This window comes from Aethalodelphis obliquidens, unplaced genomic scaffold, assembly GCF_003676395.1.
Source record: "Aethalodelphis obliquidens isolate GAN/ISIS:26980383/991018 unplaced genomic scaffold, ASM367639v1 scaffold77, whole genome shotgun sequence".
In the NCBI taxonomy this organism is placed as follows: Eukaryota; Metazoa; Chordata; class Mammalia; order Artiodactyla; family Delphinidae; genus Aethalodelphis; species Aethalodelphis obliquidens.
Window position 1 is genome coordinate 186,592 of NW_020838021.1, and position 25,622 is coordinate 212,213.

The following is a 25,622-nucleotide window of genomic DNA, read 5'->3' on the forward strand; positions in this document are numbered from 1 at the left end:
ATATATATATATACACATATATATATATATATATTTTTTTTTAGAAAGGGAGAACAACTGTTCAAAACCAACTGGGCAGTATGGTGGGGGTGGGGAGCAGTCCTACAGAAGGGGGCCTAGAACTTCCCCCTGGGGACAAAGAACAAACACAATACAAAGAAAATAACCACCAATGCTCCTGCAAGGGTCAGGAGTCTCCAGAGAACAGATTGTCCCATCCTCAAACTGGCTTTTTTTTTTTTGCCTTTTTTTTTGTCCTTTTTTTTTTCCATTTTCTTCTTTTGTTGTTGTTGTTTTAGCACCTGTACAATAAAACTGTACCATCTCCAACCAGAGCTGGCCGTAGGGAGGCCCTCCCGCCTTTGGATGGCACACACTCTCTACAAGGATTGTTCGGAAAAATAGCAATCGATAGAAAAATAAGAACAAGAGTGGGAAAGACAACGCCACAGAGGGGGCCGGGACAGAGAAGCAGCCCAAGCACCTCCCCCTCTCTCCACGAACAAACCCAGCGCTGGAAGGGAAGCCTGCTAGGGCCGCACACTCAGCCCCAGGTCCCCAGGCAGGAGTGGAGGCCGGCAGGAGACCAGTCTCCTGCCCTCATCTTAGGAAATAGCTGAGGCCTGGGTTCAACATCTGGCAGGCAATCCCAGAGCCCTCTGCAGATTCCAAAGGAGAACAGGTTGGGGGCAGAGGGAGAATGAGGGAGGAGAGAGAGAAGAGAGAGGAAAGTGGTGCTCTGAGTCAGGCAAGGGGGAGAGATGGGGACAAGGGTGGGGAGCCGAGAGGCTCAGTATCCAGGGAGGCCGGGGGCGCAGAGGGGAAAGCTGCAGGAACAAACCCATACTGTGCACTCTGAGGAGGGCAGTGAGGACAGCAAGGAGGGGGCTACCTTATCCTTCAGACCCATTCTCAACTCTCCTCCATAAGAGTCACTCATTAACCCCTTACTCCCATAATCCTCCCCTCCCCAGTAAACACTAATCTCGAGACAGCAGGGCTGCTGCAAAGGGCAGGAGGGTGAAACGGGAAAAACTGGGGGAGGGGTGAGCACCAAAGACTCAGGATTCACCCCCCACCCCCCAGACCTGGGCCAGCACCAGCCACCATCATTAGTCACAGGCCAGTGGCCCCCCCACCCCTCCCCGCCCCCTCCCCAGTGGTGGAAAAAACCCTGGGAGTAACTTTTTCGGAGGGAGGGAACAGCTTCAGAGCTTAATCGAGAAAGACAAAGAAAGGAGGTGAAGAAAGTCCCTCAATACAACAAGTTGTCTCAAATCGTCACAGTGATACAGACTTATCAGAAACCAATGAAACAATACAAATTAAATACTAATAAAATAAATACTATGGAAGACAAAAGAACACAGGGGAACAGAGGGGGCGCTCAGAGATTTGGGCTTTTCTCTTTTCTCCTCCGGACAGGCCGTGGCCACCCAGGGCCCAGGTTTGGTCTTGGTCACACACAAGGAGGCCAGTCCAAGGGACCCTGGCGCCACCTCCCACCACCCCTGGGACCTCTTGTCCTCAGACGTGGAGTTCAACTTTCCACCCCCGTCACCAACCACGACAACAATGACGATGACAGGGAGATGAGAACTAACTGTAACCAAATTAAAAAAAACAAAAAAACAATCCAGTCACTAATGCTGGCATTGATAAGGCGGCTTCTTGTTGGTCCGTATTATTGCCTCTTTCTGCAGTCTGGTGCTCGGTGGGGGAAAGACATGGGAGGTGGGGGAAGGGTGAACTTGGGAGGAGAAAGAAGAAAAGGGAGGGGCTGTTTTCCCGGTCAACTGTTCCAAGGCTGGAACTCCACCTCGGACCCTAGGAGCCGAAGCAGCTCCGCCTCGTACCGCACCAGCTCCACAGTCTCAGAGGAGCCTGGGGCGGAGGTGGCGTCCATGCCTCCAGGCCACTCGGCGGGGGTCAGCAGCTGACTGGAGGCCACCTGCCGGTAGAACTCGGCCTTGGGCAAGGTGGCGATTTCAAAGTGCGGGAACCGAGCCTGAAAGATCCTCGAGGAAAGCTTCAGCCTCTTCAGGACGTCGGTAAAGAGAAACCAGTTGCAGGGCCTAGAAAAGGCAAGAATGGGAGTTAGGGGAGGGGGCCAAGGGGACGGGGCGGCGGGGGTGGGGTGCTGGGAGCAGGTGGGAGGGCTGCCGGTCTGGCCACCCTCCACTAAGCCACAGACCCCATGAGTGTAGCGGAGGTGAATATTTTCTCCTGTCCCCTACATTGGCAGGCCCAGCTTTCAGCTAAATGGCGAGCACTCAACCCATGAGTGGTGACCTCTTCCAAAAACGGGGAGCGGGAGGGAAATGGGCCTTCCAGAACCTAAAACTCTGAGCAGGCTTCCCCAGGCCTTACCCGCACCGTGACCTGGAATTTACCATCTGCTGGGACCAGTTCTGCCCCCAGCGATCCCTGCCAGCCTGTCTGGTTTCCCTTTCCTGTTCTCACTCCTGCTTCCCCTGCCTCCTTGTTCTCCAAGATCTTCCCCGGCAGAGGGGGAGCCGTGGAGAAAGGCCTAAACTGCGGGTAATCCAAAAGGCATTTCTCTTTGGCTCTGGAATGCATTAGACAAGTTTTTTCTCCAGCGGAGCACCATCATTTCTGCAGGGCCGGAGCTCACGTTACAGCTACAGCCAGTCTGACTTTGCTGAGCACACCCGACTGGGCGACAGCCTGGGGGCAGTCAGGAGGGGGGCTGCTAGGCTGGCCCGGGCCAAACGCTTGCTTTGACTAAACCACGAGGAAACGCTGCATCCCCATGTCAGTGGTCCCTGTTTCCAGGGCTGTCCCTCCTCGCCATTCGCCATTCCACTGTCCCACTTCCAGCCTTTACCACTTTTAGCCTGGACTATATTGCATCAGCCTCCTAACTGGTTTCGCTCTGCCAAGAGCCACCCCCCACCCACCCTCACTGGGTCCTCTGTTATTCTTCGTTTCCTAAAAAGAATATCGGACCTTTTCACTCGCTCCCTAAACCACTTTCAATGGATCCCCAGTATCTCCAGCAAAAAACCCTTCAAACTCTTTAGCATGATTATCATGCAAGACCTCATTCAAACACGACCCCATTCGACCCCTTCAGCCCTGTCTCCACCCAATCTCCCTCTCTCTCTCTCTCCCTTTCTCTCTCTCTCTCTCTCTCTCTCTCACACACACACACACACACACTCTGCACACTGTATCCTCATCCCACCAAATACCAGCCACTTGAGGAAGGACTAGCCCTGTTTTCTGAACTTGAATGTCTCAGTGCCTTTGCTCGTGCCACACCCTCCATCCTCCTCTCCTCCCTGGCCCAGTGCAGACTCCCTGTCACCCGTGAAGCCTTCCCCCGATGTAACCGGTTGCTCATCCCATCTTCCACAGTCTCATGGCACTTGGCTTGTACCCTTATTATAATACCTGTAACAGAGCCCATTTCAGAAAGAATATACAAGAAATGTAAACTGTGGTTCTCTCTGTGGCACAGAAATGGGGACTTGGGGTGGACTGGAACTTTTATTTTTCACTTGACACCCTTCTGAACTGTTTGAGTTTTTTACAATAGTAAATCTGCTTAGGAACTCGGTCTTTTATTAGAGTTAATGGTATACTTGTCTGTGTCCTCTATCAGACTGGAGATTCTTTGAAGGCCAGAGCTATATTCTAGCCCTCAGGGTTTGACCTGGTACAACTGCTTAAGACATGTTTCTGGAATTGAATGTTCTGTACAGCACCTAAAACTTCTACCCAGACCCACAGTCCTCATCCCTGAAATGCAGCATTTCTTACAAATGACAATAACCTCTGTCATCTCACACAATCAGGGAATGGGGTGTTCTGGGTTAAGGGAAAGGGACTACAGATGCCAGACACTTGGACATCGCTTTCCAAGAATGGAGGAAAAACCCCCTCAGAACATTAACATTGGTGATCACAATTCAGTCTTGCTTTGATGAGTCAGAAGGCACTTCTGAAAGCCACAGGGCCTCGGAGTCATCATTCTACACACACACACACACACACACACACACACACACACACACACACACACATTTCTTTAAGAACATAAATGTTCATTCACATCGCGCTGTAGCCGTGTGGAAGGGCAGATTCAGAAGTGGCGCTGGAGGATGTAACATCAGGAAAACCAGCTCTGCTGGTACCAAGCTCTCAACGGAAAACCTGCCTGCCGCCCAGCTTGCTGAGTGGTGCGCGGCCCTCGGTTGCCCCGTGTTCTGTCCGCACCTAAAGCACACTACCCCGGTCCTTTTACTGCCTGGGGCCCAAGATCCTGTTTCAGAGAAGGAGGTGCTGAATACTTTGGAGGAATTAATTAACTGTGCAATACTATATCCCAGAGGCCCAGCCCCGCCCTCAGGGATCAGCTTATGCCCAGAAGAATAAGGACCAAAAGCCCGTGAAACTTGATCCCTACTAGTGTCATCATAGAGGCTATTTTTATTCTTATCAGGCCAGGGGGGAAGGGATGCAAAGAAACTGTGGTCTAGTGGTTAGAGTCGTCAACTGAGGGGCTCCCTCAGAGGGTTCCTAATCCATTGCCCCCTCCTCCCCGTCTATCATGTGCACTTCATGTGCTTTCATTTAAAAAAACATAGGGTCTGATATTTTAAAAATAGGTATCAAAGAAAAAGTATCCTTAAAAGTGTCTGCAAAGGTACTTGAAATACGTGAAGACACCAAGAAGAGGACACTTAATGATGGAGGCCAAGAACGAAAGGACAGTGTATCCTGCATCCTCCTAACCGGTTCAGCCACGGCCCTGCAGGCTGCTGAACTCCCTTCTGAATCATCAAATAAAGGTTAAACTGGGTTCAGTCTAACGCTAAGTATCAAGTATATCCTAGTCTCTGAAAACGGGTGATCCTCGTTATAATATGCACGGTAATCTGAGAGGACAGCAGCCACGCCATCATCTCGCCAACATTAAGGCAATGAGAAACCAGCCTGTGGATTACTTAAGGACCCCGGTGGCCCCATAGCTATGGCAACCATATGTCCCGGCTTTTCCAAGAATCTCAATTTCAAATATTCTGTCTGGCTGTCCCCAGAAACCACAAAAATGTTCCAGAGATTCTAATAGTTCACCAGCCCAAATATCTCCCAGATCATCTCTTACACCCAGGAACAGGGCAAAAATCCTTCAGAGAGTGAATCGAGATTTTGGTTTTGCAAAACACACATAGTCAATGTACCTAGAGCTATTCTGAACATATCTAATCTGGGCTGGAAAGTCAGGCTGGACTTGGTCATATATTATCTTTCCTATGCTCTAGCACTTGTTCTCCAGGTCTCAGCTTCCTCCTGGAGAACTCCAGCATTCTCAGGGAGGCGGGCCCTGGCCCGGGGTGCTAGTGCTTGGTCCTCATAGATCTCTCACACACTCACCCGCGGGACACTGACACCTGGAGGTTGTAGCAAGGGAGAAGAGGCTTGTCTGAGAGCTCAAACATAAAATCATCCCCATCCACATCATCTCCTTCTTGATCGGAGCTCCCAGGAGGATTATGGAGGAGGTCACAGGCAAACCCATCTTTTTCCTCTGTAAAGACATCATACAGGGAATTAGGACTTAGCTACATGCATTAAGACCAAAGAAAAGAAATGCCCCAACAAGATAAAGAGGTGTGGCGGTGGGTGATCAGACGAACCAGATCCCCAGTCAGGGCCAAGTGTCTCTGATGTCATGGCTCACAGCCTTGGGAGGGCATGTGAAAGTTCTAGCCCCGGGAGGTAGTACTTTGTGGCCAGCGATTCCTTATACTCCTCCACCTTTCAACCGGAAAAAAGCAAGGTGGTGTGAAGGATACACTGCCCAACTGTTGGAGACAGAAGCCTGAAGATGTCATCGGCAGTTGAAGGCAAGGGAAAACACCTGCCCTTCAAACTGCAGCTTTCCCAAGCCACCAGAAAGCCTGCTGGCGTCCCCAGAAGCCCGGAGGGGGCTCAGCCTGTTCCCTTCCCCAGCCGTGTGTTCGGGTGTGGCCTGCCTCTCCTGGTCCAACTTCCCCCAAGCTTAGTAGCGGGCGCCTCCCTCGATCTGCAGCCCCTGGTCCAATGGGTGAATGCCGGATGACGGCCACAGATAAAGGCTCACTGCTCTTCCAACAAAGGAAAGCTCGGGCCAGAAGGCTAAGGGCTTGGGAGACAGCAGCTATCATCTCAGAAACCCTGTGTGCATCTTGGGGGCAGGGTAGGGAGGGAATGGTAGCTGCCAGATGAGGGGCTGGGTCCCTCTGGAGTGTGAGCAATACCAGAAGAGGTGACGACGCACATAGGCGCTTCTGGCAGGGTTAGGACAAAGCAACGGAGGAGAAAGGGACTTGGAAAAGAGAGAATTTTTCAAGTACCCAGGGTGGGGAGTGGTAGAGGGCTAATGACGGATGGCTTTCTCCAAATCAATGGCATCTCCTGGTTTTGGCCAACAAGTTCTGAGTCTGGGGGAGGCATGGGCTAGAGTGTGGGCTGAAAGGGCCTGTAAGCTACTAACGAGTGAAGAAGGGCTACCTCCATTAGGTCACTCCTGGCTTTGAGAAGAATCAGTGAAACCCAAAGCAGATCCCAAACCTCTGAGCCATAGACAAGGGTGGGAAGAATCCCACTTAAGGCTTACCCAACACAGAACTGCTGTAAAAGTCCCAGGAAACGCCAGGATCACCCTCTGCCCGGCCCTGAAGATCCGAGAGGTGATCTGATGAAAGAAGAGAGGGAAGTGAGAAAAGGAGGTAGGCTAGAGAAGGAACCTAGAAGCAAAGTATATCCATATGGGGTTAGGAGAATGGGAGATGGAAAGGAAGGACCATAAGAGGGGCTGGGAGTGACCCAAGAGAAATCCGCTTCCTGCTATCCATCAGAGGTTACAAACCAGCAGCCAACAACCAGCTCTAGCCCGCTTACTGTCTAGGTTTTGGCCCAGTGTTTTAAACCCCTATAATTTAATTAACTTCTAACATTTTAAAATTGGGAAATTTCACTTAAAAATTCGGATTTCCAACTTTTCTTGAAAAAAAAAATCAGGAGATCTGGCAACACTGCATCCACATTCCTACATGTCAACAGTTGGCTGGAGGGAGAGGCGACATGTGCGTTCTCCAATTCAGCAGGCCCCACCCAGCCTGCTCTGCTCTCTAACACGATCAGCCTAAAGGCATTTAGGCCTGCGACCCCTGCTTCAAATGATGTAGGGAATTACTCTGCAAGCAGAATCCTAGACCTATCCCAGGATTTCAATTCCCTGTTGGTCACAATGTTCATATATCCAATCGCGATCTTGCCAATTCAAAGTAAGATAAGGAAGCATAATTCCTTCTGTTTCGTCTTTGAAAACATGGTAGGGAGGGGAATGGCCAAGTTTATCCTCATGAAAACCTATTGCTTCCACTCCTAGGTATATACCCAAAAGAATTAAAAAAACAGGTATTCAAATAAAAACTCATACGTGAATGTCCCACAGCAGCTCTATTCACAATCTCCAAAAAGTGGAAACAACCCAAATGTCATTCAGCTGATGAAGGGATAAAAAAAAATGTGGATAAACACTATGGAATATTATCCAATCCTCCATTAGGAGGAATGAAGTGCTGTTACACACTATGACATGGATGAAACTAGGAAAAAAGGAGGCTAAGGGGTTAGGACTCAGTGCTTTTTTTTTTTTTTTTTTTTTTTTGGCTGCACCACATGGCTTGCGGGATCTTAGTTCCCGACCAGGGATTGAACTCAGGTCCTGGCAGTGAAAGCACCAAGTCCTAACCACTGGACCACCAAATTCTCCAAAAAAACCCCATTTTAAAGCCTTTGCTTACTTGATCTGAGAACAGACATCAGGTCACCCCTTAGCCTCCCTGTTCCCTAGCTAAGCATCATCTAGGTGAATTGTTTCACCTCTCAGCCCCACGTGGACAAAAAGCAGGTTTCCATGACAAATTCAACTGTGTCATCTGTGGGCACATGGCCCAGTGGTTGCCAATATGCCACGTAGTACAGTTGACAAGCTGATTTAGCTGTGACACCTGGGCAACAGGACAGGAGAGAGTCCAAAGGGCACAGGTGAGGTGAGGGTGCCCCCTGAAAACCAAATCCCAGGAGGAAGCTGGCAGCCACTCTTAAAGGAGCAGAGCTAAGCTTCCCGGATGGAAGGCACCGCCACGGTCCAATATACCTTCCCTTTGGGTCACACATTCTATCAGCAAAAATGCCCATCAGTTGTTGTGAGCTACTGAAAGAAATCGTTTTTTAGCAACCTTCTAGGAGATGAAGGGTTTCTTCCGAGAGGAAAAGGCAGTCAGAGAGAAGCATTCAAGTAATGGCTGAGCAGCCGGAGGGGAAAACCTATCGTCATGTACATTAGATCTTTTGTGCATTCTATGAAAAAACTCTGAGGTCACGGCTGCCAGCTTATTTCCTCTTCTGTACCGTGTGCCATTTGGGAGTTAGAAGTAATTCCTTCCAAAGGCCTCTGTCAGGTAGGTGTCTATTCTGTGCCTAGCCCTGTGCTAGGTGTCCCAGAAGATAAAGGAATGAGATCGTAAGTTCCCTAAAGGCAGGGCCCACGTCTGTCCTGTTCATCACTGTCTCCCTGGTACCAAAGCCCAGGTGCCTGGCACACAGTAAGAGCATAATAAACACATGGGGAAAAAAGTGGGCGGCGGGGCAGAAATTACTATAAGGCGAGACTCTAAAGTCATGTGCTTACTCAGCCTGGGTCCGGAACATATGCATTCAAGTGACTGCTGTCCCCCACACAGGTCACACGAGGACTCCATCAGAGCAGCCCTCGCTCACCACATTCCTGGGGCTCTTCTCTTGGAGCTGCCTTCAGAGACCCCGGCACACTCCTCTAATTTTCCTCGCTGGCGACAGATCTTTGTCATTTGCAGGTGAATTTGCCTTTTTGAGACAGCCCAAAGTTAACTGGCACAGGCAAAGATGCCAAAGTCGGAACAGGCCCACGAGTGGCATACAAGAGGAACCATCAAGGTCTGCTTGACGGGGCAGCTTTGAGGCACGTTTCCTCACACGTCTTCTCGTACAATCAGGATGAGGAGTGACTCCTTTTCCCTGATTCTCCCTTGCCTTCCCCTTAACTTTCAGTTCTTTCCGCTTTCCTTGCCTTCAAAAAGAACCCTCAGCCCAGCAATCCCGCTCCTAGGTATATACCCCAAATAATTGAAATCAAACAAATACTGAATCAAACAAATACTTGTTCACGCGTGTTCACAGCAGCACTAGGCACAATTGCCGAAAGGTGGCCACAACCCAAATGTCCATCAGCTGATGAATGGATAAGAGAAAATGTGATCTATCCATACGAGTGGATATCATTCAGCCTTAAAAACATGCCACTACATGGACAGACCTTGAAAACATGACGCTACGTGAAAGAAGTAAGACTCAAAAGGCCCCATACTGTATGATCCCATTTCTATGAAATGTCCAGAATGGGCAAATCCACAGAGACAAAGTAGACAGGTGGTTGCCAGGGGGCTGGGGGGTGGCGTGGGAGTAGAGAGCAACTGCTTAATGGGTATGGGGCTTCATTTTGGGGAGATGAAAATGTTCTGGAGCTCGATAGAGGTAGTGGTTGTACAACACTGTGAACACACTAAACGCCACTGAATTGTTCACTTTTAAATTGTTATTTTTTATGTTATGTGAATTTTGCCTTGATAAAAAAAAATTTTTTTAAAGTACTCAATGTGAGCCGTGACCCTGGCAATCAGAGTTTCTCTATGTCCCAGGGTCCCATCGTACCCCTCCCCATCTCCTCCAACCAAGTCACCAGCTGAGGGACATGAAAGGAGAGAAAAACAAAAAACAAGCAGTCTTCGACATGGGGTCATATGGCTGAGGTCTCTGGCAGGAAAAACAAAAACCTGTGATTCAGTGACCTCAAGTGGTAAATGGCTAACCCTTTCATCAGTGGAAGGAAAAGCAGTCCTGATACTTCCTCCAATGCCCCAACCCAAACTGCAACAATTCCCCCCAGCTCCCACATTCTTTCTGACAGAGGACGAAAAACGAGTCTGTTTTCCCTTGGGTAGGTTGGATATTATTCTTTTCTTCAAAGGGTCAAAGGGAAATCAGTCACATGCCTGCCTGTAATCTGGCCCAAGGAGGAGGTCTTCCAAAGGCCTCTCAGAAGGTTTGGATGGCTTGGTGTTCCGAGCCCAAGGACGAGAGAGAAAAGGTTCACTGTCTGACCTCCAGACAGTGTTAGGCCAAGCCAATGTAGGAAAGTCCACATTTTCAACCCACACGAATTACCAGCGTCTTCTGCTTTACAGAAGAATTCACTACAGGATACCATCCCTTTATATTTAAAAGAGGATTTGATTCCCAGACTTTTCCAGAACAGGGGACTTGTACAAAATGAGGATGCTCTACATGGGGCACAACCCTGAGAATCTCTCTGGCTCGCCGTTTCCGCCCTTTACACCCTACAGGGACTCGCCTTCATTTGCTGCCCAGTGGGATCTCCACTAGGGGAGGAAGAAGACAATTAATCTATGGAGAATTTGGTCAGGCAAATGCTTGGGGATGAAAAGCAAAAAGCTTCTTAACTACGTCGGCCAGACAGGCAAGGTAAAAAGAAACCCGGAAGTCCACACGGAGGCATCTAGGTGTAGGGGCCTCCCTAACCCTCAACCTCGTGGTGCTTCCTGCAGCCACTCTACCCAGTGGTTCCTTGAGATTTGGGGCAGGGGAGAGCTATGGAGATGAAAAAAGAGAAATACCCGGTTCAAGGAATCAAAAAGCTCCTGGTGATGGTTGCACAACATCGTGAATGTACAAAATGCCACTGAATTGTTCACTTCAAAATGGTCCTGTTAGGTGAGTTTCTCAATTAAAAAAAAAGGCGGTGGGGGGGGACTTCCCTGGTTGCGCACTGGTTAAGAATCCGCCTGCCAATGCAGGGGACACGAGTTCGAGCCCTGGTCCTGGAAGATCCCACATGCCGCGGAGCAGCTAAGCCCGTGCGCCTAGAGCCCGTGCTCTGCAACAAGAGAAGCCACCGCAATGAGAAGCCCGCTCACCACAGCAAAGAGTAGCCCCTGCTCGCCGCAACTAGAGAAAGCCCGCGCGCAGCAACGAAGACCCAACGCAGCCAGAAATAAAGAAATAAATTTATTTATTCTTTTTAAAAAAAGGCCCTGAGTAATACTTCTCATCCCCCCCCAAAACAGCCTTTGGCCTCAAGTCCCTCCTCCCGGTGCCTGCCTCCCCCGGCTGCCAAGGTCCTAGCCAGATTGAGCACTTTCCCTAACAGCCAATCAGAGCTCTGTCTTCAATCGGCACTCAGTATTTGCATGGAAAAGAGGTGGCCCAGTTTTAACACTCCTTTCAGCTCCTGGCTCCCACTATGAAGTTATAGCTCCATGCCCATAAAGTTGAGAAACAATGTCAAGATTTGAATGAAGGTGCTCAGCCTGGACAGGCTAGGAAGTGCCACAATTAAGAAAAGTCTTTTCTTGCGTCTGCAACACAGACTAGCATCCAAGTTAGTTTAAGGAGGCGTCAAAAGGCTTTCTAGTAGTTGGGATTAGTTAACAGACATGAGAAGAAGAGAGAAAAACGTGTTTATTTCTAATTTTGTAACTACTTAAAATGGTTTCAACATTCAAACTCCTTGGGGATTTTGGAGAAGGGGTCCGGGAAGAAAAGACTTTGCTTACAACTGTGGTCAGAGACAGCTTTATTTGGACCCAGAGGGCCCCAAGCCCTCAGGAGGGCAGTCTCTAGCCCAAAGACACCCCTAGATGAGACCTGCTGATCAAAGGAGAGCTTCGTGCAGTGCTTTTATCATGTTGAGATGCTCTGGATGGTCCCGTGTGGCAGCTTTTCCTGGGAATTGTGTGGAGTGCAGACAACATGCGTGCGCGTGGAGGAGAGTGCGTGCGGTGCGTGGGATGCAGGAAGAGGCCACAGAGGGTGGCTTGCCCCGAGCCCCGGTGATGGTCCAGCTAAAGTGAACAAGAGTCCTCAGTGGCCCAGAACAAATGCCTGAAGGAGCATCCCCAAGGGGCTCCACCCCTCACAGACAGGGGCCTGGGACCCCAGAGCCGGCAGAGGGAAGAGGCAGTCCTGCTCCAGCCAGAGAGGCTGGGTCCTGCTGGGGGCGGGAGGCCTGCACACAGTGGGGGGCCCACAGGGATGAGTTGGTCTGGCTGCGGACTGGCTGGGGGCTGGCTGAGCAGGAGTCAAGGGCTCCCTCAGCGGCCTCCTATCGCTCCCCCTCCAGCTTTCATTAGTACCTAGAAGGCAATTCCCACCTAGTCCTCCTTCCATGGGGACCTTTAGCTCAGGTTCCTTTGTTTCTTCCTCCATCATCAGCCACCTAGTTAACCTTTGTTCAATAAACAAATGAGTCCCTGATTGGGAGCCCAGGACTGTATTGGGGGAGGCGTGGGGGGGGGGCGTGGGGGCATGGGGGGAGAGTTCGGGGCTGAGGCCACAGCCCAGGAGAGAGGGAGCAGCCTCGGGCAAATCCTTGACCCTGTGGGCTTCCAGGCGAGAGGCGCTGAACCACAAACACTGAAGCCTCCGAGGAGGATCAGCGACACAACTCCCAGCTGCTCCATCTGACCAAGTGCCGCTCAGGCAGCCTGAAGAAGTCACTGCTAGCGCAAGGGCCAAGCTGTGATGTCACGAAGGAGGCGGGGTTCCTTCATTCGGAGGTCAAGTCTGAGGAGATTCCCACTGAGCATGCCCAAGCTAGACTTCCCTCCTTCCCTCCTCCCTGCTGCCCAACTCGCCAGAGCTATCTAACTGCAGACAAACAGCTGTCATCCGCTAATAAGAAAATAAAGGCAAGTTGGCTTGTGGCCCTTGCCATGGGCCTTAACACTACTTTTCCAGAGGGGGCAGGTGAGGGAGGAAGAGAAAGGAACAGGAGGATGCAGAGGGAACATCAGAGTTACCACAGAGTGTCAGGAATAAAGTATCGGAGAGGTCCCAAGGGTTGGACTTTGACCACCAACAGGGAGAAAATACAAAGTGCAAAAACAAAAGCAAAATGTTAAGTGTCACTTCTTTGCAACCGACATACCATTCAAAGCACAAGTCCACACATTTTGCCCCCAACTAAATCTACTAGTGGGGCTGCTGTCCACAGGGAGGCCTCCCCACATACCAAACGGGGAAATGGGTCCCCGCGGGCTACCAGGGCCCTGAAGAGGATGCGTGTGACGTGGACGCTCAAAGCACAGGGACAAGAGGAAGCGACCTTCTGACTTTTTAAAGTTCACAGAGATTTCTGAGCCACCAGAAGGAAAGCCCGTGAAGAGGGCTGACACCCCTCACAGGAGGTGCTTGAGATGGAGGAAGATGAAGGGCATCTCGGGAGCTCAGGGATCAGAGGCCAGCCCCAGGAACGAGGTTTTGAGTCTGGGCTGTACTCACCACTCAGAAAGCGCTTCATGGTGTCGCTACTGGCCAGCTTCATGGCCGTCTGTCCCGAGTAGGTGGCCAGCGTGGGGTCAGCCCCGTAGGACAGCAAGAGCCAGATGGTTTCCAGGTTGTCGTTGACCACCGCATCATGAACTGGCCTGCGAGGTGATACAGGGTGAGAACAGCAGGGCCCAAGTGGGAACCTGGGTGTCTAGGCCTCAAGCCACCTCATCAGGGAAAGCAAACTGAGCTGACCCCAGTGTAACGTGGGTAAGACTTAGGGCAGGGGAACCACTTGCTGGCCTGCACTGTCCTCTATCCCTACCTTTCTCCTCCCTCCCATTTCTCTCTCTTATCTTTCCCCCACCATGACGGGACAGTCCCCGTGGCACAACGGAGCTCCGCTGTTAGCTCTGGAGCTCAGGAGAGAACAGGTCCCTGACTGAGGATAAACTTAGAGCAGATGCTGGGGGATATGAATGGAAAAACCCAGATGATTGCCCCAGAGCAGGGATGAGCAGGGCTGCTCCACACACCAGGCCGGTGGCCAAGCGGAGCCTACACCCTCTGACCCAAGTCCCCCCACTCGGTATGCAACTTGTGTCAGTTTCACTCAGGAAGTAGGCCCTCGAATAGAGCACAGGAGAATGGGTGCAATTTCTTTAAGACAATGGCAGGTGTCTTTTTTTTTTTTTTAAAGTATACAGAGATCAACTCAAGAATCAAATCTGGGATGTTACCCTAAGGTCAACCTCCCATTCCTAAAGCCCGAGATTCTGCCTGAGACAGGTGCACAGGATGATCCCTAGACAACACCAGCCTCCCCTCAGTGACCAACGTGGACTGGCCAGCAGGAACTCATCCAGCCTTGCCCTAAACCGGTCCGAACTGGGGCAGGTTCTCTTGAGGGAGGGGCTGAGCGGGGAGTTGGGAGGCGGCGGGGGGTAAGGGGAGCAGCCTTCTTGCCTCGTGCCGTCCTGCGCGCTGCAGTTTACGTTGGCACCGTGCTCCAGCAGGATGTTCAGGATGTCAGTCCAGCCCCGGGAGCAGGCCTCGTGCAGGGCCGTGTAGCCAGCGTTGTCACGGTGATTCACATCTTCACTGTCTTTCTGGAGGCAGTAGAGAACAACGTCCTGTGGGAACAGGGAGAGCGCCGTGAGCAAACAGAGGCCAAACTCTGGAAATCACCCTAGTTAGGTGTGAAGCTCTCCAACTGTCCAAAGAGTCTCAGAACCTGCTCTTTAGTCCAGAGACTGACAGGCAAATCTCAAAATCTTTTGCCAACAAAATCAGTCCTGAGGTGCCATCGCCAGCGGCTCAACTTCCGGCCGTGTCCTCAGCCACGGGGAGGCAGTTCTAATGACCGAGAACACTCATCTGGGTGTGGTTTGCTGGCTGAGGCCCTCAGAGAGGCTCACCTGCCCACCCAGAGCTTAAACCCTCAGGTCTCAAGTGTCTGAGCACTCTTTCTGTAGTCTGGGGCTTTTTGAGACAGCCCCAGACCAAAGAAATGAGACATGTGCTGGCAAGCACAGCCCCTGGCAGTAATTTGAGAACAAGGAAGAAAGAATTGGTTTAAGTACTATCCCTGGATGCTGGTTTTAATTGTTTTAAGTACTATCGCTGGATGTTTATCCCTGGGCAGTCAATTCCAGGCCTCCCCTCAAATCAAGACTGTTCCAAGGATAAGCCAGTAAGGTCACTCATCCATAGTAGTGATTAGCTTCCCTGGGCTGAGACGACAGGACCAGAAGCGGGACTCCAGGCCTAGAAGCTGCCTAGCTAGTCTAGGATGAAGCTGGTGAATACGCTGACGGGGAGGGGAGAGGCAGCCCCTCTTCTGAGGGAAAGAGGCTGACAGCAGCTACCAGGGGCCTCTCATCAGCTCGCCCAGGGCCTGGTGAGATGGGACTCAGCCGTCCTGACTGACAGCTAGCTCACTGGCTGGCTGGCTGGCTAGAGCTAGCGAGCGCGCAAGCCTGCGTGTGCCCGCTGCCTCTACCCAGGGGACCACAAGGCCCCCTACCCTCCTCATCAGTGCAGATGTTGCCTCTTCCTCCAGGCCTCAGACTACTCCTCCCTCCCTCCCTCCCATGACAGGCTGTCCAACTTGCTCTTGACCCATCCTGATTGGTTGGCCTGTGGTTTCCTGTTGGCTGGTTTGGCCCCAGGTAAAAGAAGTTCACTTAAAGGGCAAGCGTTGGTCATCATTTTTTCTTTCGATCTCCCTTGGCAGCTACCCAGGCCCCCACACGAGGTGCTCGAGACAGATACGTGGTTTGCCAGTAAGACACTGTCAAAGCGGCTCTCCCATGCCAACCAGGCTGGCTGGGAGTGCAGCTGTCTTTAAATGAGTCAGTTATGGGTGTCGGAAGCCTTAAAAGAAAAGAGGGCCTACTCTGAAGCCCAGCAGCTCCACCCTTCAGAGCAAATCCTGGGGAAATAATTGGTGTGGCGGGCAAAGGCACATGGTCAAGGAGCTCATATCAACAAAAATGTCCAACCAGGTAACTGCATGATGGCAAATGAGTCAGGCTTCTACCCCTACCCTGGCATTTGGGAATCAAAAAGACTTTGGTGTGAATTCAGACTCACATGTACGTAGTAGCTGAGTGATTGTGGATGTATCACTTAACAGTGCTAACCCCTGATTTTCTCACCTATAAAATGGGGTTAATAAAACCTACTGCCATAGGCTTACGGTGAAGATGAAAGGACACGATGTAATGAGAACTCAACACGACAAAATAAACAGCAGCTTCCTTTCCTAATTTCTTTTCGATCCATAGGGAAGTAGCATGAGGTGGGGTGAGCTCATCTCTGCCCCTCCAATGTACTCCTGACTCCCCCACTACCAGAAGCCAAAACGAGGGGAAGCTGGAGAGGGACGTAAAGAGTGAGCGATGATCACCCCTGTCCCTCTCTGAGTGGGGGAGCCACGGCACAGGGAAATTCAAGACGACATAAAAACCCCCAAATCCCATTTCTGGCCTAGGAATGTACTGGATGATACTGTGTTACCATTTCAATTCTGTTCATCCTAAATTGCCTTTCAAAAGGGTTTGCGTTCCCACACACCACGCCAGGGTCAAGGCGGCCCCAGAGGCCGTCTGCGCAGTAGGAGGAGGCCAGCCTGGGCTCAAGCCCCAAACCAAGCCTTGCCCAGGCCACAGAAGAGCCAATGGGGAGAAGCTTCTCCACAGATGCTCGGGCAATGGCATCCTGTGGCTGGGGGGGGGTGCTCCTTACCTTATAGCCAAGACGGGCCGCCCGCTGCAGGAGGGTCTCGCCAGCATTTTTGTTCACTATGAGCCGACGAGCCTCTGGGGGGATCTGCCGGGCTGCGGGTGACTCGGAGGCCTCCTCTGGGCCAGCACTTCGGGACTTGGAGGGCGTGCATGGCTCTGTGGGTTTCGCTAGGGTGGGAGATTTGGGAGATCGTGTCTTCTGCTGGCTCCAACGCCCTTTGCCCTGGAAAGCAGAGACGCAGTCCTAGATCAGCACAGGTCCTCACTCATTTCTACCTGGTGAGCAGATGCTAAGGGGCTCAAGTCCTCAACCCCAGAAACCAAGGAATAATGATGGGATTGGAAAGCACAGGTTGAGGAGACATCCCAGCCTCTCTCAAGCACTCTGCATGCCGTCTTTACCTGCCTCGGTCCCCGTTTATTGCGGTTTTTACAAGTCATCTCGATAAATAAGTGGGAGCAAACTCTCAGAGTAAAGAGAAGTGGAGACAGCTAGCTTTGACTAAAGAGGCACGGCTGTGGAAGCCTTCACTCGTGTTGCAAAAACCTTTCCCCCACATCCAGCCCTCACCAGGCTTTTCCCACCTCTCATCACACTGTGTCCCCGATCACACTCACGCCCCGCTGGGCTGGTGGAAAGCGATCAAGCCCACGAAGCAGACAGACTGGCTTTTGAATCCTGCCTCTGCCAGCCACTAGATACAAGACCTGGGGCAAGACCCAACCTCTCGGAGCCTCACTTTTTCCCTTGCGGGGTCTTTGAGATAATGAACTAGAGCAGCTCCAGAACAATGCCCAAGGTGGGTGCTCACAAAACGTTAGTGTCCTTTCCTCATGAATGACCCCTGCATGTCTCCTTTATCCTCCCATCTTGAACTGGAATGTCTAGAGAAAGTTCCCATGCCTGGCCCAGCACTGTTTAGTGAGTCTATAGGGGCAGGTAACTTGTCTCTTTCAGATGAAGGGAGGGGACTTCAGATGGGGAGGAACTGTGTTCGAGGAGCTGTACTAGAGGAACCAGACCCAAGGCGCCTCATCTGCACCTGGACCTAAGTTAGATGATGAGATTCGAAACCTGGAGTTGATACCATAAGTGGACAAGACTTTGGGGGGGCCTTGGGAGAGGAGGGTATGACTTGCATGTGGAAGGGTATGAATCATTGGGGGGCCCGAGGACAAGAATGTACCCTCATCAGACTTTAAGATGGTCCCTGATGATCCCCACCTCCTGAAATTCATGCTCTTGTGTAGCCCCCTTCTGCACTGGAGAGGACTGATCTGTGTAGCCAATAGGAGAAGGCAGAGAGGACGGTGTGTGACTTCCAAGGCTAGGTCCTAAAAGACAATGTTGCTTCTGCTTTGCTCTCTTTTGGATCACTCGTTCTGGAGGAAGCCAGCTGCCAAGTCATGAGGACACTCAAGCATCCCTTTAGAGAGGCTCACGGGGCAAGCAAAGGAGGCCTCCTGCCAACAACAAGCATCAACTTGCCACCATGTGAGGGAGCCACTCTAGAAGCAGATCCTCCAGCCCCAGTCAAGCCTTCAGATGAATGGAGCCCTGGCTGACACCATGACTGCAACTTCAGGCATGGGAGACCCCAAACCAGACACAGCGAAGCTGCTCCTGAATTCCTGACCCCCAGAAAGTGTACGAGATAATACATGTTTATTGTTGGGCTAAGCTGCTAAATCTTAGGGTAGTTTGTTGCACTGCAACAGATAACTAATACATCACACTTCCCCAAGTCCCTCAGAGCATCAAAGTCTCACTTAAATCCTGTGTCTTCTACAACACTCTGGTCCCCACTGCCCTCTTTCTCTGCAACACCCAGAACACCTAGTCTGAATCACATAATCCAATGCCTTATGTCTGACTGTCAATTTCCTCTGGTTGTCTCACAGACAAGTCTGGCCTCCCCTGCTACGTTTGAAGCTCCCCGGGGTCAGGGTTCACATTTTCATCTTCCCTTTTGTTCCTTACAGCACTTAACTCGGGGTTGGGCACATCGCTGCAACAAGCATTTGTTGACTTGATCCAAGGCAGCTATATATAGAGCCCTGGGCAGCCAGAAGAGTTGCCTAGAAAGACACGAAGCCAGGAAAGGAATGGCAGCAGGGAAAAGACAAGGTCCCAGGGCATTTGTTTCCTCTGGTAAATCCCAAGACAAGAGCTGCTATACGTCCACATCCCAGAAGGGCAGAGAGGTACGACAGCTGGCAGGAAGGCACCGGCTATGAGTGTAGAATGCTGCTTTATTGCCGGGAGGATAGAGGTGCATTATGGTGATACTGGAGGATGCTGGGTAAAGTACCCAGGTTTTTGCTAAGCCAAGCCAGGAGCCAAAGGGTGACTCTCCTTCTAGGCGCCAGAGCTGCCAGAGACAAGGGAGGCTGCCTGAGACAAGGGAGGCTGCCTGAGGGAGGAGCAACAGCAAATGGGGACCACCTCCCCCTCCCCCCTTCCTCCCTGGCTCGGAGCCCCTGCGGGAAGAAGCCTTTGGCCGATGCCCCAGCTTTAGTGTTGCAGGTGCGTCCCCCGCCCTCCCACCACCTTGCTTCCCACTACAAAGCACTGTGCCATGGGGACAACTGGAGCAGGTGGTGGTGACTAGGAGAGAAAGAAAGGTGGGAGGGAGAAAGGGAGGCCCTGTGAAGGGAGAAAACCTCTCTGGGAGAACACTTCGGTGGGCACACCGCCAGGCAGAATAACCAGACAGAGGCATCAGCGCGTGCTGCTGAACGCGAGGCGGCTGGTCACCTTTGCGTGGGACGGGGTCATCTGAGCGTGTGGGGAAGAGCAGGGGAGGGGGACGCCCAGCTTTCGCCAGAGCTGCTCAGGGTTGCAGTGTCTCCCTGCCCAGCTGCCCCCTCCCCCAGTGTCCCCCGGATAGACAGAAGCCACCCATCCACAGGGTGGAGACATAGGCAAAGAGTGGGGGGCGTGCGCCAGGGGCAGCCAGGCCGGCCTCACACCCCAAGTCTCTCACTCGGGTCACCGAGTAACCTCGAACAAGTCCCCTAACCTCCCCAAGCCTCAGTTTCCTCACCATAGAATGAGGACAGCTACTGTGGGAATTAAGAGCAAGCATGCAAGCAGAGCACCCGGCACAGACCAGACTTCCCCTCTCCTTCCTAGGCCCCCTCCTTCCTTCCCCTTCTCCTTCCCCTAGGTCCCAGGGAACTGGCACTGCTACCTTGCCTCTCCGAGCCTCTGTCCCCTCATTCTTACCTCGGCCTGAAGCTCGAGGATGTACAGCAGCCTCAGAGAGAGCACTTTACTGTTCTCAAAGCCCTTCACATCCGTTGCCTCCTTTCTTCCCCCAAGCACCCTCTTGAGATGGAAAGGACATGAAGTATCATCTCCATTTTTAAAGATGAAGAAATAGGCTTGAGTACTTTGTTTGAGCTGGAACCAGATTCCAGAAGAAGGAAGGGGAAAGGAGGGGAGACTCAAGCACTTGGGTCTCCTACCTTTTGCCAGTGCCACACAGGGATCCCTGCTCTGGAGCTGGAGAGAACCATAAGGATCACAACCACCAAAACAAGCCCAATATGACCTTTTTTTTAGTTGTCATGACAAACACATATTACAGGTAAACATTTGAACCTGAACCTCACTCCTCTCAAATGTACAGCTCACCCAAGATAAGGATGGTGTCATTTTTTTTTGAACTGTGCAATGCGGAACTCAACACCAGTGCCATGAACATCAGACCCAAAAGAGACGTCAATTTTGCACAGGGGTTCTAGAACGCTTGCCTAGCTATTGATTGGTGAGCGCCCACTTACCTGCTCCTCTGCTTCCATGAGAAGCAAAGGAACTGAGGAGTGGGGTTGGGGAAGTACAGCTATGACCGGCCCAAGTGGAAGAATTCCTTCAGCCCCACCCTTAGGCAACCTTTGTCTGGACATCAACATCCTTGCTTCTGTAAGTTGTTTTCTACCTTGATTGACTCAGAAAGCTCCCTGATCGGTTTCCAGTGAGTTAAGCCCATACAAAAGCTTCTTGATTGGATGTTAACAAGCTATTCAGGGTAACATCCTGCCATATTCTTTAGCTCTTCCCTAACTCAAAGGAGATTCAAGGATTGTCAAGGAAAAGCCATCATGGGCCAAACCCCATAGTTTGCAGATGCTTCTTGTCAGCTCTAACTTTAGTTCCCATTCTTCAAATCCATACCCCAACCCTTCTAGAACTAGTTTAAAATATTTTAATAAATATGGGTTAATTTGATCCCCCCCTCCCCACGGTGTACTCACTCACTCGGAAGACTGTTGACTGAGGAGCCTGCCTGGAAAATGTGCCACCCTAGCCCGGCCCCGGCCGCCACAATGCCCCTCCTCTACAGCTCCCCTGGCTGGTAATGTACCTTTGCCTCTTCTGAGACCGTCGTCATGTGCTTGGTCTTGCACTTTCGTTTTCCTGATGGCTTTTCTGAATTTTCAAGGCAGGCTGGCTCCTCTAGGTTATTTGGGAGGAAACCATTTGGTGAATCCGAAATCCCCTGGGCTTTGTTGGGCAAGAGAAGGTTCCTGTTCCTGAGGCGGTGCTCCGAACTTTGGGAGGAAGTCTTCTGCTTACGGGCCTTTAAATCTAAAGGCAAGAAACAGGAAAGAATGGATGTCAGGGAAATGGAACACAGAAAAGCAACGCCTTCCTCTAAGCTGAATCAGAGGACTTTGGGGATTAGAACCTCAGTACAAAGTTGTGTAACTATTCGCTACCCATATCTGGCACGGTGCTGACTATTCCACTAAACGCTTCTCGAATGGACACTGTGCTTCCGCATCAAAGTCCCTCTTCTACACGCAGGAGACAACTCCCAGCCCTGCTAGCAGCGGGTGGCCCATCTGGCTGTCCCTAAGATGAGGGTAATTTTAAAAGGATTTCCCCATAGCCCAGAGCAAATCAGAACTTTCTTTTCAGCTTTTCCCCACTTTGTCTTTTTTTCCACTCTAATACGAAAACAAATTTAGCAGCTCTGCTGAAGTGAAATGTGAAGTATACTGGGGTGGGGAGTAAATGGTAGAAGGCTTCCTTCGTAGCCTCAGCTCTACCCGCCTGACTGCCCTGTTGGTCTCTCTCCAAGCACACAAAGATCAAAGTCACAGAAACTCCCTGAAACCAGAAGCTGCCATGGGCCGACTTAACTGGTGGGCAATCACAGAAACCTGCTGCCCTCCATGGCTGGAAATCAAGTCACTGGGACACACTGGGCAACATCTCTAATTCTAGCCATAGCTCACTGAACAGAGCACATTCCAGCTTCAAAAAGGCCTGCTGGGAACTCCATTACCAAGAGCCTCATCCCACAGGGTCAGTCCTGAACTCCAGAGGTAGGGGGACAGATTGAGTTTATCCTTATCTCTTAGCATTACTGTTACATGACTTGGCCACTAGCTGTGTGACTGCTGAGGGCAGGTCATAATCTCCCTGAGCCTCAGTTTCCATGTCTGGAAAATGGGGAGCATAAAACCCACATAACCCCTTATAAAGTGTTATAAAGAGTAAGGTATCATTATCGTATTATTTAAGTGTAAGCTCTTTAGGTAGGGCCATGCCCGTGTGTTCTTTATCTCCCCCACAGGCCTGGCCACCATGCCTAGTACACGGCAAAAGATCAGTATGTCTGTGAAGTGAGTGACTTCAGCCTCAGTTTCTCCAGGTTGTGAAACAAAGGGGTTGAGCAAGATCCAAGCGTTCTCAACTCGCCTCCCCTGACCTTTGCACGCGCTCTTACGTGTGAAATTGCCAAGGGCAGATCCGGATGTAGGAACCATCATTACAGCATGAGGAACTGTCTGCAGGTTATGCACAGCTCTTAGAAGGCCAGCTGCCGTACCACCCCTTCCTCCCAACTAGCTCCAACCCACTAGTGGGTCCCCACGTCTGTCTAAGAACTGCTGTGTTGGATGGCTTCTAATGGCACTTCCAGCCAGCACGTTCTCAACCAGGCCTTTTGATGCAACAAGTTTGGGCTGAGGCAAAAGAGGAAGGAACAGAACCGTGCCTTGTGAGGACCTCAGGAAACACAGGGAAGCCATATTACAGCATTCAACGCCACAGGAAAAGCAGCAGCCCCTTCCCTGTGTACTCAGGGCAGGGCAGGCTGTGGAGTTTATTCAACTGTGGTGGAGCAGCCTCACAGTAGCACAGAAAGGAACAGAGGGTGAAGGTAGCAGGTGTATTGCTCTTCCTATCCCCTCCGCAAATCAAGAAGAGAGAGACCCAAGCCAAGGACGAAAGGAAAGATCATGAGGCCCAGACAGGAGTAAAGTGACCTGTTTAGTCTGGTCTCTGCCTGACTCTCTGATGTCAACCTGAAAGAGGGTAGCAATAGGAGGGATCAGAGCTTTCGGAGAAAAGAGATGTTTGCCAGGCAATTCCTTCATGAAGAGTCACCATCAGATCTAGAGGAAGGTGACCAGACCACAGGCCAAAGCCAACAAACTCAACTCAAAACCCGTAGACACACATGGAGGGAGAATGATCTACTTTCCAACAGCCGGAGCTGCCTCCACGACAAGCAGGATGCCTTGCTGAGTGGCGTTCCCATACTCCTGGAGGTGGTTGAGGCTACCTGTCAAGAGTGCTGTGGAGATCTCCGCATTGAGTGGAAAACTGGGCCAGGTAATCTCGAAGGTCCTTCTGGTTCCAAAAGCCGGTAAGTTCCATAAGAAGCTTCCAAGCTTCTAGGAAACCAGATCTCATTAGAGAAGACTGGGTGGTACAAAAGCTCCTCTTCATCCTAACACAAGTGGCTGAGGCCAACTGCTTGACAACTCACTCCTGACCAATCCATATGGCTGTGGCAGAGAACTGGGAAAATCATCTCCACGCTCTCACACGGTTGATGAAAATTGGCTCGATCACTCTCTTAAGTGCGGGAATAGGTATTGTGTATATCTCTACTTAAACACAGCTGGAAATGAGGCTTAGCCTTCTTTGCATTATAGCAAACCCAGAATCTACTACCCACTCACATGTGGTTATTCAGTTTTCACTAATATGGAGACCGCAGATATTTACCGGCAGCTCAGGATGAATACATTATAGGAGCCAATCAATTGTTGTTTCAGGGGCAGAGGTCAGAGAAAGAGAGTGAGAGACAGAGGTGTTCTCATTGAACCCAGAGACGTGCTTTTTGCTCATCTAGAAATCCACTGTAGGAATGGGCCCAAAGAGCGCTTAGCCCAACAAACTGATATTAGCCTTGGTGATGGTCTGTGCCTCCATGATTACATATTATAGCGTCTAACGTGGCCAAACAAAGCCTGGTGTTTTCTCCTTGGGCTGCCTGCTTTTCCAACAAAAATGATGCCTGCAGGTCCAACAAAAATGATGTCATCTGAAAGCTTCACTCTGCCTCCTAATGACCTTTGTGGCTTTAACTAAGAAAGCCAAGTTGTGCCCGCTTCTACTTGAAGTTCTTCTGTTGGGTTGAGGAAACCATTGTGCTTCTTTTTAGTTTAGGGGCTGGAGGCATCCCAGGAAAGGCAGCCAATACCCTCTTTCTTCTTGAAGCCAGGATTCTAGGAGAGAAAACCCAACCTCCCAAAAGACCCGACTCCCTCAAGCCAACCAGAGAACTCCCTGGTATTGAGTTGTCCCACACCAAGGACGTCACTGTGGCCTTGCCCACAGGTCCAGACTTTTATAAAAAATTGGAGAGCTCGGGGCTACATGTCCTCAGCTCACCTGTAGGTCAGTCCAATGTCATTCAATCTCAACCCCAAGCCAAGACCTCGGGACTGGAGTTGAGTGACCCCCTCTGGCAGCTGGAGCTCATAGCACCATGTTTCTCTGGGTGCAGAGGCCTTTGGCTGGCGTAGAGGAGGCAGAGGTGGGAACACCCAAGATGCCCGAGGGTCCCCAGAAGCCAGAGTCACTGTGGTTTGGGGACGGGGGGCAGCAGCTCCCTGGGGCAGCAGCCCCCGGCCGGCCTTACCTGCTCTCCCTTTCCGCCGCTGCTCTTCTTCTTGTTCAGTCAGGTACTCCCCAGTCTGGTATTTTCGGCTCTTCTGCCGTCTCCGTTTCTTCCTCTTCACCAGGCCCTCCTCCTCGTCTTCCTCCTCCTCCTCGTTGGTGTCCCACATCTGCCGGGCAGCCTCTGTCCTCCAGGGCATCTCTCGGGCTCGCCACAGGTGCCTGCGGCCCTGGCTCAGCAGGGTCTTGTCCTGGGCATGGTGGCTGCGGTACTGGGTGTCCCGTTGGGTCTTTCTCACCTTTCGACGCTTGGCCGGGGTGGGGGTCACCTCCTCTTCCTCCTCGGTGGGGAAGACTTCCTGGCTTCCCATGTCACTGTCTGCCATGCCAGCAAAGGAGCTACAGATGCTTCCTGTGGACGGGATGTACAGAGGACGGTCAGGTACCTCTTCAAAGGACCAAGAGTACGGTGTCGAAGCAAGTGCCCTGGATTAGGAGTTTGAAGGTCTGGGTTCGAGTTCAGGCTCTGCCAGTTATTGGCTGTATGCTCTCAGAAAGTTCCTTCACTTCTGTCTCCTCGTCTATAAAATGAGAATACTGTTCTCTGCCTTACTGACCTCACAGGACTGTTCTGAGGCTCAAATGAGATAATTCACCCTTAAGCGCTTTACAGAGTCCAATATATTACACAGCTATCAAGTATCCAAACCACACACCCTTCCTCATCCACGCTGCCCTGCCACTTTCATTCATTCCACAAACTCTTACTTAGTGCTTATAAGGTGCCAAGACTTGTCTGACGGGCAGGAAAGGGCCACAGGGTTTAGTAGAGGGTGGGGGAGGGCAGACTGACATGGCGCTCCCGCCCGTGCTCACTATGTGACCCCCCAATCTTGCTGACAGAGCCACCCTGGGCAAGCAGAGTTGTCACCAAAGAGTCTCAGGAAGAGTGAAGCAAGAAGGAGCCCCTTTCCTGTGACACAGCCTGCGTTAGTCCCGCCCAAATGCTCCTCAGCCACGCCCTCTTCCCGTCATTGACCCCA

The 25,622-nt window shown here is 51.3% G+C and overlaps 1 protein-coding gene across 5 annotated transcripts in view; it reads right to left on the minus strand.

Moving 5' to 3' along the window:
* Window positions 1-730: 730 nt before the first annotated feature.
* The window catches only part of BCORL1 (BCL6 corepressor like 1), a 60,912-nt gene continuing 36,020 nt past the window's right edge, over window positions 731-25,622 (minus strand). For 3 of the 5 annotated variants that reach the window (XM_027092303.1, XM_027092302.1, XM_027092304.1), the window contains 8 exons: window positions 24,602-24,991; window positions 21,023-21,246; window positions 16,654-16,875; window positions 14,371-14,537; window positions 13,417-13,562; window positions 6,629-6,706; window positions 5,404-5,557; window positions 731-2,075 (listed from right to left, as the gene is read on the minus strand). In XM_027092303.1, coding sequence (XP_026948104.1) covers window positions 1,793-2,075; window positions 5,404-5,557; window positions 6,629-6,706; window positions 13,417-13,562; window positions 14,371-14,537; window positions 16,654-16,875; window positions 21,023-21,246; window positions 24,602-24,991 — 1,664 coding nt within the window. In that variant the 3' untranslated portion in view covers window positions 731-1,792. Of the gene's footprint in view, window positions 2,076-5,399; window positions 5,558-6,628; window positions 6,707-13,416; window positions 13,563-14,370; window positions 14,538-16,653; window positions 16,876-21,022; window positions 21,247-24,601; window positions 24,992-25,622 lie in introns of those variants that run through there. The other 2 variants (XM_027092307.1, XM_027092306.1) reach the window with 2 other exon arrangements.